Consider the following 18,115-nt stretch of genomic DNA (forward strand, 5'->3'; position numbering starts at 1 on the left):
CATTTCCTGAGAGCTCTGCAGAAGCAGCGCCATCCAAGTACCCCTTTTTCAGAAATCAAGTTAACAGCAATAAGCATACTTGTATTGTGGGAAACACTGATAATTTTCCTGGGGAACTGAGTTTAATTTAACTGTATTCTCTACAGGGGTTGCAAGCGTGAAACGTTCCTATAGTGCCTCGTAGTGTGTGTGACCTGTTTATGTGCTCCAGGGTTATTGAGAAATAACACTTAAAGCTCTGGACAGCAGAACTAAAGTCTGTTCCAAGTTGTCCAATTGCTGGACTGAATTTGGGCTGGTTGCAGGGAGAGCTTAGTGGGACTGATGTGTTAACTCTTCTGTTTCTGAATCCCATTCCTTAGGTCACCAGTGTATCAACTTCAGTGGTGGTTTGGACCAGTTTTCCCTGGGGCCTCTTACTGAATTTGTATTGGAAATTTAATACCTCTTGGGGAAAGGAAAACAATCCTTAAAAAAAAAAAAGGGGAGGGGGAATCTGCCGTACAGCAGCTGGCAGTTTAGGTGGTTGGGTATTATTGATGCCTGGAGGTGCCTTTAATTAAGATTGTTTAAATGCTTTCCCAAATACAAAAAGGTTGTGGAAATGAGGTCCATAAAGGCATGGAATTGTTTGAGTTTGGGAGCCAGGAAACAGCATTGGAGGCTGGGAAGAGCTTGTGACTTCTTAATATGTGGATCAGTTTGGGATAGAACCCAGATGATCTGGTTCCAGGAGCTTTTATCTGCTCGTTTGGTGCTATTCAAATGGCAGACTGTGGTCTAGGTGGACTGGCTAAATTTTTGTGGTTCCAGAGTGCACTCTACTCCTGCAGGGTTTCATAATTCTCACCCTTCTGGTCACTTCAGAAACAGGCACCGAGTGTGCTTCAGGTCCCTGTGATGGGACAAGCACTTGCCAGAGCTGGAGCTGATGTGTTGGTTCCATCACTAGAGCTTCCACTAGATTTGGATAAAAATTGAGCAGCCCTGAATGGTATCATACTTAATGCCTTTTTAAAAACATAGCAATGAAAATATTGAGTTTGAGTTAGAACATCTCCTCCTTAGAAATACCAAATTCTTTGCTGAAAGTCGTTAACAGCTCTGATGTTTTCACTTGCTCTCAAACACAATTCTGTCTGAAATCAGAATGCCACAACAGTAGATGTTGCAGAAAATTATGGATTGCTAGAGATGTTTGGCAGGTGAGCTCATGAGGGGACGGATGGCCCTGTTTCAGTGCCAAGTGTTCCTAGAGATAATAAAAAAGAAGGAAAGAGTTTGAGACAAAATATTCTGTAAGAAGGCTTAGGGGTACTTGCCTCTTATTTCAGAGACTTTCAGTCCAGAATTTTGATCAGAAAGTAGTAACTGGGGACATTTAACCCAAAATATGCAGGTGCTGACATGAATGCCTTTGTAGCTTGCTGAAATTACTGAATGCTTTACTTTGAAAATCTACCTAACAGATATTCTGGAAAGATTTGGTTGCCTGATGAACAAATCTGTATTTGATTCTTCTTTCAGTCTGGCTCTTTTGATGCTGCCAGAGATGAAATTAAACTATGTGATAGTGTCTTTGTTTTTGTTCCAGTCTTATAAAATTTTCTTTTGCCCAAATATGCTCGTGAAGCTTTGACTTGACACGTATTGTGGCTACTGATTTGACTGTTTTCTTCTCTTTCAGCTTTGCAGTGTATGGATGATTCCAAGCCATGTGTTAATGAGGGAAAGTGCATTTCGTATCAAAATGGTACAGGATATTGCAAGTAAGTTGATTTCATTTCTTATCCATTTAATTACCAATCTTTCATTCAGGGTCCTAGCCAGAAAGGAAATGTGAATTCTTAAGATTTTCTTAGTGGGCACTTTCAGCGCCATCAGGACTGTTTATGTTTCTTGATAATGTGTTACTTCTTGTGTTCTAGCTTTTTGTAATGTAAGAAATCTGGAATTCTTGGGTTTGGATCTTGTCAGTAGGATTTCTTTGCATTAAATGAGGAACTGAGGCCAAGTCAATCATAGAGGTAAACTCTGTACCTTGTTTCCAGGCCCACAAATTAAGTTGAAACTTGCTCTTCATCTTATAGCTTGCCTTACTTTTTAGAGCTTCAGCCCCAGTTTGAATATTTTTGTGGTTTTTCAGAACTATTCTGCACTTTGAAGCATCTCAGTTCCCTTCTACATGCTTAAGTGCAGGTAATATCTGGGAGTTGCAAAAACAAACCAACAAAACAATCCAAACAAACATCGTGGTTTGTTTTTATTATGTAATTGATTTTGGTAAATGTTGACACCCATCTTCAGTGGTGCCTTCACTTTGCTGCTGCTGGAAAACTCATCAGCAGAAACTTTGACAGGGTGTGTGGTGTCTGGACAATGATATCACATCTATTTAAATGTAGTTCACCTTTCAAACTGCAGTATTTGGATTTTGTTTTTTTTTTTTAATGAAGGGATATTTTGTCAAAGATGTATCCTCCTTGTTTGGCAGGTTTAATTTACTATGTCTGTAGTAAACAGATTATCTTCGAAACATTGTTTACTTCATCACTGCAAGTTATGTAATTTTCTAGCATTTTAAATCACTATCTTAATGCTAGAATTCTTTAAATATTAGTGAGTTTTGTCTTATTGATTCAACCTAGTTAACACACAACTCTGCTCTTTACTGTTCTTTACACATCCATCTTTCCTAGCCACAACCTTTAGTTCTCTACTAACATGGTACATAAAACTCAATATGCTTAAGTTGCACCTGTGACACACAAAGGGGAAATCAGAATCTAATTTGAGGTTCTTCTCAGTTTCAAATCAATACCTGATGTGCTGGAAGGCCACAGAAAAGCAAATGTGTGACTTGTTATTCTGTGTAAGTTTCTTTTAAAATTTCTAACTCCTGCTGCTTCCTAGTCTTTTCCTTTCCATGGCTTTGTATTGATGTGGGCTGAAACGAGCTGCCCTTCTGAAAAGAAAGCTGGAACTCTTCCTGCTTTACGCTTGTATTTTGAGACTGAAACAAGAAATAGTGTGACGTTAGTAGGTCTTTCTGATGTGTACTTAAGCATGGTAGTCTGGAGCCAAAGAATGTAGGTCACAAGGAAGGTAATAAGACTAGTGTTGATGTTGGTGCTGCTTGTACCTTCCTAAGGATGTTTTCTTCAGCTTGCATGTTTCTCTTAACCATGTCCTAACAATTGTTTCTTTTATAGTCTAAGTTTTTTCATCTGATTAACTTCTGCTCACTATTTGTAGTGCAGTCCAGATCTTGACACATTTCCCTCATTACAATGGCAGCTTTGACCGCTCTTACATTTTTTTAGTGCACAGTTATTTATAATTCTAATGTTGCCCTCCTCCTTCTTGTGCAGAGTGTTCTTGCAGGTTTTAAGCCAACCCCTCCTTCAAGTAACAGCTCAGTTCCTTTGCAGGTGCCAGAGTAATTGGAAAGGACTGCATACAGAGATGAGTATGTGTCTGGTTTTTTTTTTTAGTTGTGGCTCAAGAACTCTTTTTGCAGAAAGGAAGGAAAAAAGTAGCAAAACCCACCTCAGTTGTGGAGTCTCTACCTTTAGCAGCCTGATTCTTAGCATCCTGTTTTGGTTTTAACTTTTTTTTTTTTTTCTTTCCTGCACTATGAGGAACTCTGAATAGGGGAACTTTCAACCTGGTTTAGTAATGTAAACGACTTTCTGAATTTTTGATGGCTGTAAGAGTAGAAATGTTTTTGCTCAGGAGACTGAATTTATTATTAAAACAAGCAGCTTGGCTTCTGGCTCTGCAGGATCACTGAATGATTAGCAACATCTCCACCCCTTCCACTTTTTTCAAGTTATCTGCAGTACTTCCTCTGCTGAGCAATAAGTTATTGTAACAGGCTCTCTTCCTCTTTCTGTATCTCCTCTCAGCCGAACTGTTTGTTGTAGTGTGTGGTCAGACCATCCAGTCAATCTTGCTGTCTGTAAGAATCAAGCAAATGGCTGAGGGAGAACCTGCATCAGCAGAAATCAAATGTCATAAGACATGAGTAAGCACTGATAACAAAGCACCTAGTCTAGATATTTGGCCCAGCAGCTAATGGCAGCTTAGTGCTTAAACAGCTTTCTTTGTCCGAAAATCCTGTAGCATCTACTCCATTAAAAAAAAAAAAAAAGAAACTGATTTTCTACTAAGAAACCTTTATTATGGTGTATCTGGCATCTGTTATGGGAACAGTGATTGTGACCCTTGTAAGGAAGCAGGGGTTGGATCTTTATCAGATTGCTCTTGTGAGCGCCCTTTAAGTATCTCCGTTCCCTTGGTGACGCTGCTGGCCTATGGCTGTCGTTCTGTGGCACTGTTTGATAGAGTTCCTGACCTCTCCTGACCTTGATTTTATATTTAGAAAATTACACATTCCTGCGTTTGAATCTTCCAAGGCCAGATTTTTTTGTGTGAGAGCTCTTTCTATACTCATTCAGCGACCAGCATGGTGAAGGTGCAGGCCTTATTCCGAGGAATATGCCTGTATCTGCAGCAACATTGTAGAGGGCACCCATCCTTCCAAGCTTTTTAAGTCCTGCTTTGACAAAAAGCAGTTTCAGTTTGGTTTGGAGTTTGGCTTTGCATTGCACTGTGATGGGTTTTTTTGTTGTGATGGTGGCATTTTTTTTCCCCTCAAAGCATCTCCAGGCAGCCTTTTGCACACTGAGGTGTCAAACACGAAGGAGTCTTCTGGCATCCTTTCATATCCAGCAGAGAAGCGGGATAACGGTTCCTTGTTGCTTAATGCTAATTGTGAACATCACAGGAAAACTGTCTCTCGTCTTCCTGCTGCTGGATGACTGGGGAAGCAGTAGTAGGAAGAGTCTGTGGGGTAGTACTGTGAACTTGCAGTGTTTCTGCAGTTGCAGCAGACTGGGAAGGAAGGTGTGGGTACAAGGAGCTGTTTCAAGGACAAGCTAAGCAGAGATTTTGGCATTGCTGGCTGCTGTTTTCTGAGTGTAAGGATCTACTCTGCACATGAATTTAGGACTGAGCAGTCTCTCTGTGCTTGGAGTGGGACTGGGCCCTAAAGGAGAGTCTCTTAAGTGATTTCTCCATGTTTGACAGCTGTGGCCTCTCCCAACTTACCACCTCAGTGACAGGGAGCAGAAGCAAGACTGTGCCAGGGAGAAAAGCAGAAGTGGGAAGGGAGTTGACCTAGGGGTGCTCCAAGGTTTAGGGAGGAAACTGGGCTTTGCTACTTCTCATGCTTGGCAGGCTTTGAAGATTGAATTTTTGACCTTAGGACTGTTGCAACTCATGTGTCCAGAAGGGATAGCCATAGCCCAGTATGAAACCAAGTACTGCTCTAACACTAAAGTCTTTTGTTAGTCCTGCTGGTGTAAAAAAACCTCACAGCTGTGCTTAGTCAAATGGGGAGACCGAGGTGCCAAAAGCACGGTCTCCTTCAGCACATCCTCTCGTGCCCCAAGCTGTCAGGGTTTGTGCAGCTTTGTGTGCTCCTCTCTCTTCAGCAAGCAGCGTTTTTCTCACCAGATGCAGAAGTTTGTGTACCTTTTACATTGCATGATAGAATTTTTACCTCTTATCTGCAGACTGGCAACAGGAGGACCTCAAATAATGCTAAACTCAGGTCAGCAATAGCATGGCAGTAAGGGGCTTCTATCCCAGTTCTAACCATCAGTAATTCCGACACCCTCGCCAGGTTTTTTCCTACCTTTCCTTCCAGCTAGATTTTCATAAATTAATTTTAGCTTGGATTTAAGAGGACTTCTGGGGCTGAAGGCAAGATCCTAGACTACAGCGCTGCTTCTGAGACTGCAACTGATATCATCTTCTTAGGATCTGTCTCATGAGACTAATCCCTCCTAGACCATTGAATGGGGAATACCCATAGGAGACCTTGTAGCAGGATGAGGTCTGAGAGTTTTCCAGAAGAGGCTAAATGCAGAAGTTGAAAAGTTGTCCCTTTCTGAGAATGGTCTGCCCTTTTCTGTTTCCTTCTGTCTCCTTTCAGAAGTTAAAGGAGACCCTTGAGACCAGGGCAGAGGAAAAAGGGAAGGGTACACACACTGTTAGCTTCAATTCTGGGAACAGAATTGTGACTTCGGTCACTCAGTCAAAATTTTCTGTTGTGCAGACCAAAAGCTGTTCAGTGCTCTGATGGGCAGAAAAAGCTGAACTAAACCTTGCCTGTTCAGACTGTGGCTGCTGTTGCTCCTCGGAGCACTGTGGAGTGGAACGCTGGAGAGGCACTTTCTGTGCACGAGGAACAATAGCTGTGTGCTGCTTTAAACGCAGAGCAGAGAGGCCGTCCCATCCCACAGTTTGCATTCAAAGTATGACGCATAAATGGGTGCCTTGAGACATGGGAAGGAGCCTTTGTAAAGCTAACCAGAGAATCCTGTTCTCCCTCCTGAGAGGAGGTGTAGGTGTGGGAGTCAGAACCTGGGAGCCAGAGGGAAGTCTGGTTAAAATCTGTAACAAAATAGCTGAGACCCTTCTCACGTTAGTCATCAGACTGCATTTTTTTTCCCTCTCTGTTGAAGCATCTTCCAGTCAAAGAGAAGGGAGTATTGGGTTGAGGGGGGGAGAAGCAAGACTACTAGGAAATTCTTCCCTTCGCTTTTTAAATGAAAACCATCTGCTTCCTTCTGTACATCTCCAGATGATATCATGGGCCTGAGTAGAAAACTCCCATGAAAATCAAACATCTGGAAGTCTGGTTAAAATTGTCTATAAGGTGCATTTGAAGAGACTGTCTTGTGAATGTGCCCAGGCAAATATAGTACGGCAGATGAGGAAGTTTTTCCAACAGACCAGACATACTTTCCAGAAGTCTGTTGAGAGCAGGAGAGAACTAAGTTTTGGAAGGTAACTTCAACGTGGTTTTGTGGCAGAAGAGCCAAAAGTGCAGCTTTCGTGAATCTTTTTACTTTCACTTGCAGCATTAGGTTATTAGAGTGAATGCAGCTCTGTGGATTTGTGGATACTTCAAACTGGGATAAATACCTTCGTTTTGTTTTTACGTCTCTTGTTTAGCTCCATGAGAGCCTGAGCTAAGGCAAATGCAGGCTGGAGCTGAAAAGGAGGAGGGAAAAAAAAAAAAGGCTGAGCTCTAAAGTATTTGTGCTGGAAAGTAGCCCAGAGAGAGTAAAGGAGAAGCTTTAATTAGAAGCAGCTGCATAGCTGATGCAGCCCACAGGACATTTTCCCATTTCAAACTCTCTAGCTTTCAGAAATCATGATTTGAATTAACTTGTATGTGAAATTTGTTCTTAAAAGATTAAATTCCTGTTGAAGTAGGTTAAGAGACCTCATGTGCTTCCAGAAAGTGCCAGAACAAACTTCATCTTCCTGTTTCTTTTTCTGAGTGTTAGATGGAAAACTGAGGAGAAACAGTGGCTTTTATTTGGAAAAGATTTGGTTTCCTGTTCTGAGCATGTCATTTGGAGCTGACACAAGCTGCTACAATTTTAAGCTGCTCTGTAGACAAGTGGCTTTTTTTTTTTTCCTCTCCTAAAGGGAACTTGAAAGAGTAGGATGGGATGAGAGCAGAGCAGGGGTGGTGGGAAGCTGGAGTTGCTGTTGAGTTTAATCATATCCTTTAAAAAAGTCTGGACTTAGACTGCACTTTTGCAGTGTTTGCCTCTATCTTTAGCGGAACAATGTGGTGCCCAATGAATCCCCCATGAATCGGGGGCAAATATTTGCAGTTTTGTCTACACCAACATTTAGAACTAAATTACTAGTATTTGTGCCTAGAAATGTTGATGACAGGAGACATGGTTGAAAATCTGGACTGTAGGTTTTTTGTTCTGTAACATTCAAAAAGGCTTGCACTGAATTGCTGGAGGGGAAAGTTGCATAACTGTGTGACCAAGCACTTCTCCAGGGGGAGAACAAAATGGTGGGTACGGGGGCTGTGTGTACCTGACCTACCATCTTTCCACAGGCAAGCACATTCCCTCTGGCATAGTCTGTAAGGCTTTGTCCTTCCAGATATAAAGAGCTAAAGTTAAAAGAGCTTTTGCTGTTCCCTGCTGGAGCGTTCCCTCATGTTTTTCTGATTAGCCTCAGAAGATACCAGAACAAGCCTGGTCTTGGAGCGCTCTTCAACTTTGTACCAGAACATTTGTGTACAAAATGCTGGGCTGTTTGTGGGTGATGGTTGTGTTGTCTCAGAGCACAGATCTCAGCTTTCCTTTTAAATTGTACCAGCAATATTCTTAATCAGTGTTGTTTAGGAGCAACAGTTAAATGCACTTTCCAGCATCCCTGAGTGTTGGTGGGTGGGAGAGGAGACATATTTTGGTAGTTTGCTGCTTGTGGACAAAACATGAAATGTTCCTCTAGACTTTCTGGTTTGCTTTACAGTCTTTCAATGAAAAATCACTTTAGGACTCAACTTCTAGGTGTGTTTTGGTTTATTTTGTAGTTGGTGGTGGAGTGGGTGGTGTTGGAGTAGCTCATTTGCCTTATGAGATGGCCTAGTTGGGGTTCTGTGAAGTTCTGGTTTGTTGCTCTTTCTTTCATGATAAAGAGAACTACAAGTGCGTGTCCTGTGCCTGTGGCCTTTAGTCCGAGGAGCTTGGTGCACTGCTGACACTGAGGACTGCTTAGCTGCCCAAATCCCCCATCACTGATGGTGGTAAAACCAGAAGGAATCCCTATGACCAAAACTTGTAAGACTTCTGGGACTGAAGTTCAGTTTGTCTTTACACAATTGCTGGCTGCATATATAGATGTCCAGAGACATGATTTAACCGTGGTTACCCAGACGGTCTGTGAGCAGAGCCAGCCAGTGCACCGTGTGCAGGCTTGAATGCCGTGGGAGTCGAGCAGTCCTCCAGCTTCTGGCACAGCCGTCTTCGCTGGGTGCCAGATTTCTCTGTGATTGAGCTCCTACAAAGCTGTGCTGTAGCCCGCTGGCGTTTGGACTGATTTCCAACCTGAATCGAGGAGGGATTTGGGACGTTAAAGGAAGTCTATAGAACTGCCGTGGCTTAGGCCCAGAATACCCGAAGCCTCTTGTGTGATGTGGCTGCAGCTCGCGCTGACCGACAGCCTTCGGCTGTTACACCGAGGGTGGCACAAGAGGCAGAGGATACTCTGCATGGGTATTGTCTCAGGATTTGCTTTCTGTAACTTTATTAATCCTGCCTCGCCTTGCAAAATCTCCTCTTTCATGTCTGCTCTTGGGTATGAAGTTGAAAGTATTAAGATACGGTGAAAGGAGCCTAATTTGGGTGTGGGCAATGGTAAATTACAATTACGCACATCTATTATGTGACTTTCCTGCTTTACACATACGGCTAAAGCTAGTTAATAAATTTTAACATGAGAAAAAACAGTTGTGGTCATCTAGTAATGACCCCTTGCATAACTTGGATAATAACCTCTCTGAACAGCTTTGTTTGAACTAGCGTGCATACTCTTCCTGAAACAGCCAATCCTGGTGTTCTTTTAAACAAGCATGAGTGATGGAGAAATTCCACTGCAACCTTAAATGCGTTGTTCCAGTTGTTTCTCTCTGCTGCTGAGAGACTGTCTGTGTCTAAAGATATTACCCTATTTCTAATTTGAATTCATCTAGCTTCAACTTTTAAATGCTCATGTCTGTTATCCCTTGTGCTTTCTAGATTGGGAATTATTGTTAAATCTGAGTTTTTGTAGGTACTTGGAGCTTTTGGTTAGCTGTCTCATTCCTTTTTCCTTTTGATAAATAGACTGAGCTACCTGAGCTTTTCATTGTGGCCAGTTTTCTATTAATCATTACTACTGGCTTCTTTGAATTCACTTCAGCTCTTCCTTCTTAAAGAGCAAACACCAGAACTCATGTAATGGTTGTGCCAAGCATTTATCAGGTATAGCATAATCTCATTTATTCCTACTTTGATATTTGCTGTTTGTCCATGTAAAGTATTCCTGGCCAAATGTCTCACTAGGAATTCACTTTTATCTGACTGTTAGGACTCCCCAGAGCAAGTATGTCATTCCCAGATCAGTCTCCTCTTTTGGGAGGGTTGCTGTGTATGTTTTGTTTCTAGATGTGTGACTTAGCAGTTCTAAAGTACATTTTGGGTGCTGACTGCCTTGTTAAGCCGTTTGTCTTACTGTGGTCTTTCAGGAATTTGTCTTCTCTCTTACCTGTGTGTTTGACCAGCACTGAGGTTTTCTGTTGTTAATCATAGATAGGCGTGTTGAATAGCATAGGAACAAAGGCAGATCCCTGTAGGATTCTGTTTAAAACACAGCTTCGTGACCATACTTTGATTTTTCAGCTGAATTGTAAAGCCTATCCAGTTAGGTGTGCTGTTCTGTTGTGGTGGGGTTTTCTTGGTGTTGGTTGTTGTTCGTTTGGTTTTGGTTTTTTTCCCCTTCCAATCAACCATACACTTTTAAGTGCTTAAGGAAAAGGGAGCCTTTCTGCTGATACATTCACGTGTGAGGACTAACTTGAGACTTTGTGTATTTCTTGCAGTTGCAGTCTCCTCCCTTTAGGTTTGAGTAACTCATTGATTTAATAATTGCACCTCTCCTGGTCTGGAACAAAGCATATCTAGTGTTCACCTCTGACTTTTTTTTTTAAAGTGAAATACATGTTCTCCCAGGCTGTGTGTATCTTGGGTTACTCACCAGTTAACATGTAGCTGTGCACTATAGAAAAAACTGCAAGTGGACAGTCCTGTATGTTAGATGTTATTTTTATGCAGAGCATACCCTTGCAGCTTTCTGCTACCTGAAAGAAGCAAATGGGACTGTGGGTGATGCAGAGGTGGGCTTTGCAGGCTTGCTTGCCTGCATCCTTTATCTCTGGAAGTTAAATGGAAAATCTGTGGTACAAAGGCCAGCTAAAAGATGGATTACAGCTGACAAGCATAGTCAGACTGTATTGACATAAGTTTAGGTTAGAGAGAAATAACTGCAATTATTCTGCAGTCGGAGATCTTTGTATAAAATATTGCCCTGGTTGTAGATAGTGTGTGTGTACTCGTTTTTCTGTGGGAGACAGAGGAACAATGACCTTGTCGTTAGGGTACTAGCCAGGGGCGTGGGAGACCTGACTGCAGTGCTTGTGTTGCTATTTGAGTGCAGGCTTCAGCATGTCACAGTCCCAGATGCACTTATCAACATGAGGATAACAGTATATTCCTGTCTCACGGGAGTGTTGTGGAGAAAGATCTGCTACAGATCTTCAGGCCCCCAGACACTTCATTTCTACAACGTTTATAAATATTGCGAAAGATGGATAATACCTGATGTTAATACCTATTATACTGCTTGATTTTGTTCTAGAAAAGGATGCTTGTTAGAATGGGAGTAGATGCAAGGAGTTGTTATTCAGCAACTCTTTAACACTTAGGCTTTTACTGAAGTTCTGAAGGGAAGTGCAAGAACGAGGTTCTGCATTTGATATAACTGTGATTGAATGTGGTGCTTATTTATTTTGTAACAAGCGATTTCACAACTTGAACTTAAGTTTTCAGTGATCTCATTTGAGACAGTCCCACAGGAAGTCCCTGTTACATCTGTGATGTTAATGTTTAGGTTTGTTAGTGTTACTGTTAATTATGGCAAGTTTCAAGACTTAAAGTGGCCATGGAACTTCCATTCCTGAAATCTTCCCAGGACAGCAAGGCTTCGGGTGAGTGTGCTGCAATTCATTTCTTCTCTGTTGCAGGTGTCGAGAAGGCTTTCTTGGAGACTACTGTCAGTACAGAAACCCCTGTGAGAGCAATACCTGTAAGAACGGGGGAACTTGTGAAGTTGCCTCTCTGATAGGAAAGCCTACCTGCAAGTGTGCTCCAGGATTCACGGGAGAGGACTGTCAGTACTCAGAATCACACCTCTGCTACGTGTCCCAGCCCTGCCTGAATGGAGGAACTTGTCATCCCCTCGGCCAGGAAACGTATGAGTGTGTCTGTCCTCCAGGTTACACAGGTGGGCTTCTGCATTTGTACCTCCAGACTCCCTCCTTTGTGAATTGCTTCATCCTGGAATGTTCTGTGGCAGCAGTAATATGCTCTCAAATTTTCTAACTCCAGCACAAAAAAATGAGAGGAAGTCTAAATGACTGCATGACCAAAAAAAGCAAAGGGGAATAGGGAATCAAACTCCCTACCCTTTACACGTCAACAGAAAAGCATTTGGATCTTGTAGGGTTGTCCATGTGGGAAAACTGAGTGCAGAAGCTACTCTGGAGTGGCTGTTACACTTTGAATTCAGAGTCTAGTTTCTAGGGAAAAAAGATAGCAAATTTGTCCAGCAAAAGCTTTCTGTGGGAAAAACTATAATTGGATGCCTGAGGGGAGAAGCATGGAAACTTACTCTTTTCACTCTTGAAGGGCATGTAGAAGAAGAGTGACTGTCAGTGTATAGTATGATTTCAGGTCATGGGTTACTTTTATAAATCACAACATTCTATATCTTGCTGCTACCTTGTAAATGACTTCATACTGTAACCGCAAGTGAATTTTTGTTTCAAATGTAATACTGTAAAATGCAGACATCAGTTTTCCTGTGATAATGCAAAGATTTAATACACTAATAATTTTGAGGTAGCATGAAAAAAAGTACTATTTTCCACAGAAATAACGTTTTGTTAATCTGTCTCGGTTCCCTACAGGAAGGGATTGCCAGTGGATTGATGCCTGCACATCTCAGCCTTGTGCCAATGGGAGTACATGTACTGTGTCTGGAAATAAGTTCTCCTGCATCTGCCTGTCAGGCTACACCGGCCCGAAGTGCGAGACAGATGTGAATGAGTGTGTCACACCAGGGCTTTGCCAGCATGGTGGGACCTGTGTCAATTTGCCCGGTTCCTACCGCTGCCAGTGCAAGCCAGGCTACACAGGGCACCGCTGCGAGAGCGTGTATGTGCCGTGCTCCCCGTCGCCCTGCATGAATGGAGGGACCTGCCATCAGACAAGTGACTTCACCTTCGAGTGCAACTGCCTGCCAGGTAAATGCTTCGGAGTGCTTGGCTTTGTAGTCTTGTCTCTGCACTCCTCTCTGTGTTCTTCCGAACGCTTCTCTTGGAGTTTGTGTGTGATATGTCTGTGGTGGAAGGTAGGAGGGAGAGAAAGCTCAGCAAGGCGGGAAGCTCTGCTAGGATGTTAATGTCTGAGTGTTGGAATTTCATAACGTGGAAGGGAAGGAAAGGGAAGGCAGCTGGAAATGGCAAATTTATTTGGAACCCGATTAGAGGAAGAGAATCAAATAGGTAAGAACTATGAGGTAGATTCAAGGAGGTTAGGATGGTATCTCCTAGTGCCTATTTGGAATGCAAAATGCCAATAACACGAGCCTCTATAAATACATAGTTTTGTGTCAGTAAAGGCCACAGTTAACTTTAGTGCTTGAATGAATGTGTATCTTTCTCCTTCTCTGTCTTTACCCCTAAAACACAGTAAGTTCTATTATCTTCCTTTTTTTCTTCTCCAGTTCCTCCAAATCTAACAAGATATCATTTCCAACTCACCACACCTTTTTTGTCTCCAAATAAATGATGACTGCTTGTTTTCTGATGCTGTTGGCTGCCCTGAGTTCATCCACAGCAGGGATGATGTGCTTGCTCAGGATCACGGGCGGCGTTGGTTTTGTGTGTCAAGCTGGGCTCTGGTCACTCAAGGCACCCGTCTCTACACATGACCTTATGTCACCTGCTTGGAGCCCTGGTGGTCTCATCCCTCTTGCTCCCTATCCACTTGTCATACTCGACCACAGAGCAGTACTAGCCATCTTTGCATATCAGAGTATTTTTAGGCTGATATTTTTTTACTGAGTAATTCAACTCCATGGGAAACTGATTGTTTGGAAATGCTTTTGACTAGACTTCCTACTTAAGTGTATTGCAGTCTGGCATACAAGCAGTTGGTGTGTGGTAATCTGGAAAAGTAAACTCTCCCCCCTTAAGCCTTTCTCTGTTGTTATTTATGTGAAAGATGTAGCTGCCATATACCGTTTAGGATGAATGTAGAATGACAATCTTCTCATGAGGATCATTTGGAGTCACAGGTATGTGTGGAAAGTGCATTTAGAACTTGTGAAAAATGTTCACTTTTTGGAGATCTTTTCTTGTGGTGTTGACTCACATGACCTTAAATGTACATTGCCAACCTTAGCAAGTGGCTGCTCAACAACTTCCTGGGTTGCCTGAGCAAGCAAGAATTTATCAAAGTCAATCTTAAAATAGAAGGATGGATCTTTATTTTTCAAAGCAATTATTTCTAACTATGCTTGAAGAAAGAGTGCTTTGAAAATGCTGGTGTCTTAACTAACACTTCCTCTCAAGGAATTTATTGCTTTTCTGCTTTGCATCATTTTAAAATGAAATTATAGACCAAGTATCTCTGGATTAACAGTCACAATCAGAATTTCAGAGTTTTCTGAAAGTCATATCTGTTTAGCCATTTCAAGGACTTTAGACCTCATGTGGGATCAGTATGGTGGGGGGAAGAAGTGGGGAAGATGAAATTGGAGGGACTTGATCCTGTAAAGCTGATAAGACAGTTTGCTTTAGTGATTCCCTTACAGACATACAAGACTGAGTAGAAGCAGATTTTCCCTTAGACAAGTGTGTGGGCTGGCTGAACTATGGTCAGGAAATGAAAATGAGATTACTGTAGTAACAGCTACACATCTACACTGCTCACACATTTTGGATCATTAGCTGCTTTTTTTGACTTCCTACACAATGTGTATAGTGGGGTTGAGTTAATGCAGCTTTGAGAGCCTTCACGTCTGTATTTCCTGTATTTGTTTGAGTTGGCTATGCTGTTTTGCTAGCTTGAATTTTTAAAACTAGTCATTTGAAAAACAGCAAAAAAGGGAGCTGTTGTAGAGGCCCGAATGCTTACAGTAGACTCTGATAAAGGCAAGGCACTCAGCCATTTCTTCCCCCTTGGCGCAGAGCAGAATTTCTGAAGTGTTGGAAAAGGTTTTGTCTGGGAAGGAAAGGTCAGCAGAAAGAGAAGAGAAATGGTGGCCTGTCACGCCTAGGGAGGATGTGAACAAGGCCTGCTCCTCTGCAAGAGTGTGCCAGGATTATGGACTAGAAATTCCTCTTTGGCCTCCCTCTCTGAATTGGAGCAGCGCCGATGATACTGTGACTATAAATGGAATTGCTCTAGCCCTTCTGGACTGCCTTAAGATGTTGCCATCACTCAGGGTTATGGCCACAGATGCAGGAGGCATCTCGAACTGCGGGAGTGGTTTTTGATATGATTTTGCATCTTGTGCCCTGTAAAACTACTTTGAAGAAACTGTTCAAGCAGCACTTTAGGCATAATTAAGCTACTTCTGACCTGGCCCTGAAATGGTTTCTTGTTTCCTGTAGACATTTTCTTCTTGGCTTTTCAGCGAATTTAATTTTTTATAAATGCAGATACATGAGAATAAGAGCTTGAAAATGTAGGAAAACCCTAGAACCTGGAGTTACATGTCACAGCAGCCTTTTCTGCTGGCACACAAGTACTGTGTATGTCACTTGTGGGTGTGCACAAACAAATCTTGCATTGGGTAATTAATGAAGTCATGTGTTAAGTTGTAATTTGATGGCGAGTGTAAAGTGGAGTTATATATACTGTCACTATTGCATGTGTCTGAAAGGTAACCTCATTTTCTATCCATCTGGTGTAATCATTTTTCCTCTGGGCTTTGTTGATTTAGGTAGAAATGGGATTACAGACAAGTGAGCATGTTAGGTCAATCATAACAGAGTAGTAGTGACAAAAATATTTCCTTGAAAGAGACTTAACCTGAAGCATTAGCAACTCCTTTAAATAGAAGAATGAGCTTGTAGTTATAAATATTTGACAAAAAAGGAGTTCATTTGGCAACTAACCTTTAATGGAATGTTAAACAAGTCAATAGAGGAAGTTCTTAGCTGGGAAAGTGATTATTCATTGTTATCCATCAAAATAATTACCCATTAACTAAGATAAGGACCCAAGGGAATTCCAAGGGCTTGTTCAGGAAACGATCTGTCAGGCTGGAGCAGGCTGTTTATGAGAGCTGGAACACTTCCTGGGAAGAGGAAGTAACCTCACGCCGGTTCCTAGCGGAGCGTCACGCTGTGCCATGCAGTGAGCATCACCAGTGGGGTCCAACACACGCTGAATTTCCATGGCAGGAAGACTCTGCTTGCTGGGATTTGGAGATGAGCACCCTCCTGTGGGCTGTGAGGCTCTCCATGCCAGCAGCCCTGGGGTATACCAGGTGGAATGTGTGCCCTCGTGCTGTAGATGAGTTGACTCTCTGACCTGGAGTAGCCCAGCTCAGTTTTAGCAGTCTACATCCCTAATTTCCCTTCATTGGGCCCTAAGTCTGGCAACAACTTGACGTTTTCGTTCAGGTGTCCCCATTACTAATTGGTCCTGCAGAAAAGTCTGAGGTGTAATTTATAGGTTGAAATAATGCTAAGGAGTAAGATTTGAAGGGAATTGGGCCTGGTGCTCTGGAATGGGGTGGAGATTTCAGATGACATAGGAATAAAGTTATCTGCTTGTGTCAGTCTGTGTACTAGGGGAGGAACAACATGCTGTTAGCAGTGGGAACGCTTTTCCCCTTGAGGTTCTCATTCCTTAGTTTGTTCTTGGAGATACAGAGCAAAAGTCAGGATGTGTATTCCAAACTATTCTCATGCAGGGAGAAAGCAAAGGACAAAAAGTGAGTCCCAGCACAGAGGGGAACAGGAAATAGAGTCAGGTGTCCAAATACATCAAAACAGTGAACTCTGTGGCTTTCTGGAAAAGAATCAGATTATATAACTGCGAAACTAGATCCTGGGATCCAGCTAGAAAAAAGCTCACATATCTCAGAGCAACTTCATGCTTGTCGTGCTCAAATGTAGGTGTGTTGGCCCAGGCAACCATGACTCTAAAGGGCTGATTTTAAGAATGAAATCTAAACTTCACTAGGACAGGTTCATTTACAAACTAAGCAGATTGCAATATTGCAGTGTAAGGGGGACTTGAAGAGGACACAAAAATCATCCTTTACAGCTTTTAGGTGTTATGAAAGTAAGCCACAATTGTTCTTCAGAGTAAGACAAATTTAAAGGGAACTTGGGAAGTTACCAAAAAAACCAAACTTTTATTTTCTTCAGCTGTGCAATCAACACAGTGTTGTCTTCCCCGTTTCAAGCCTTCCTGATTCCCTTTCTGTTGGAGGTGTCTTTTGACTGAGCACACTTGTCTGTGTGTCATTTCTCTTGAACCTTTTTACTGCCTTGCCTTTTTTTCTTTTTTTATAAACTCTTTTTTCTTGTCTCAGTTCTACTGTCATTGCTATCCTCCAGCTTTAGTGTGGGAGTAATGGTTTTCTACATTTGTGTGAGATGTTTGAGGACCAGCTCTTAGGTGGTAGTGTAAGTGGTTAAAATGTGAAAATATACTATGGCTTGGTGAGGTTTTTAGTATTGGGGTGACTTCCATGCTTTATTATTTCTCAGAATCACTGGGCCACTTTAAATTTGTGTGAAGTACAGTGAGATTCATTTCTAAATAAATGCTTGCTGTCAGGAGTTCATTTATTAGAAAGTAGGGCTGGTCTTCATATTGTCAGTACTGAAGGGATAAAAACTTTAACTTTGTGTCTTTGTGGTTCTGGGTGTATTTTCATGCTGGTCACGTGCTGGTGTGAGTGCAGTCTGTGGTCAGTGGGATGATTCCTCTCAAGTTGAAACACAAGCTGATAGAACACCCCTGCGTTTTACAGCTGAGCCTTTGCTCATACTTGGTAGCTTTATATAATGTTCAACACAGGGGTCTGATACTAATTGAATTCCTTTGTTGTTGTTCCTCAGCAGCTTTTACCAGGAAGGTGCTGCTGTAATGATTAGAATTCAGGCTTATATTGTATTTCCTCTTAGTTTTAAGCTTCCCTACTGTCATGAAATTTCTAGGATCTTGGGTGGAGGTCAGAAGGGCTGTGAAGGCAGGGAGTAATATTGAAGGTCTTTTGGTTGGGGTTTTGTGTGGGTTTTTGTTTGTTTTTTTTTTTTGGTTTGTTTCTTTTTAATGTTGAATGCTGTTCCTTGCTGATGGATGCTAATGCACTCGGTACAGCTTGGAGCCAGCACTTCTCATCGCTTCTGACTCACCTGTACAGTTGGAGAAATTCAAGA

General features: G+C 42.1%; 2 protein-coding genes across 2 annotated transcripts in view; one reads left to right on the forward strand and one right to left on the reverse strand.

Annotated features, from left to right (window-relative positions):
• MTA1 (metastasis associated 1) overlaps positions 1-18,115 on the reverse strand; it is a 229,881-nt gene that overhangs the window by 182,627 nt on the left and 29,139 nt on the right. The gene's annotated exons all lie outside the window — the stretch shown is intronic.
• NOTCH2 (notch receptor 2) overlaps positions 1-18,115 on the forward strand; it is an 85,464-nt gene that overhangs the window by 8,169 nt on the left and 59,180 nt on the right. The window contains exons 2-4 of the mRNA XM_051804988.1: positions 1,688-1,769; positions 11,669-11,928; positions 12,614-12,949. Coding sequence (XP_051660948.1) covers positions 1,688-1,769; positions 11,669-11,928; positions 12,614-12,949 — 678 coding nt within the window. The remainder of the gene's footprint in view (positions 1-1,687; positions 1,770-11,668; positions 11,929-12,613; positions 12,950-18,115) is intronic.

This window comes from Manacus candei, unplaced genomic scaffold (assembly GCF_025592945.1).
Source record: "Manacus candei isolate 608988 ecotype Guabito, Panama unplaced genomic scaffold, ASM2559294v1 h1tg000005l, whole genome shotgun sequence".
Classification (NCBI taxonomy): Eukaryota; Metazoa; Chordata; class Aves; order Passeriformes; family Pipridae; genus Manacus; species Manacus candei.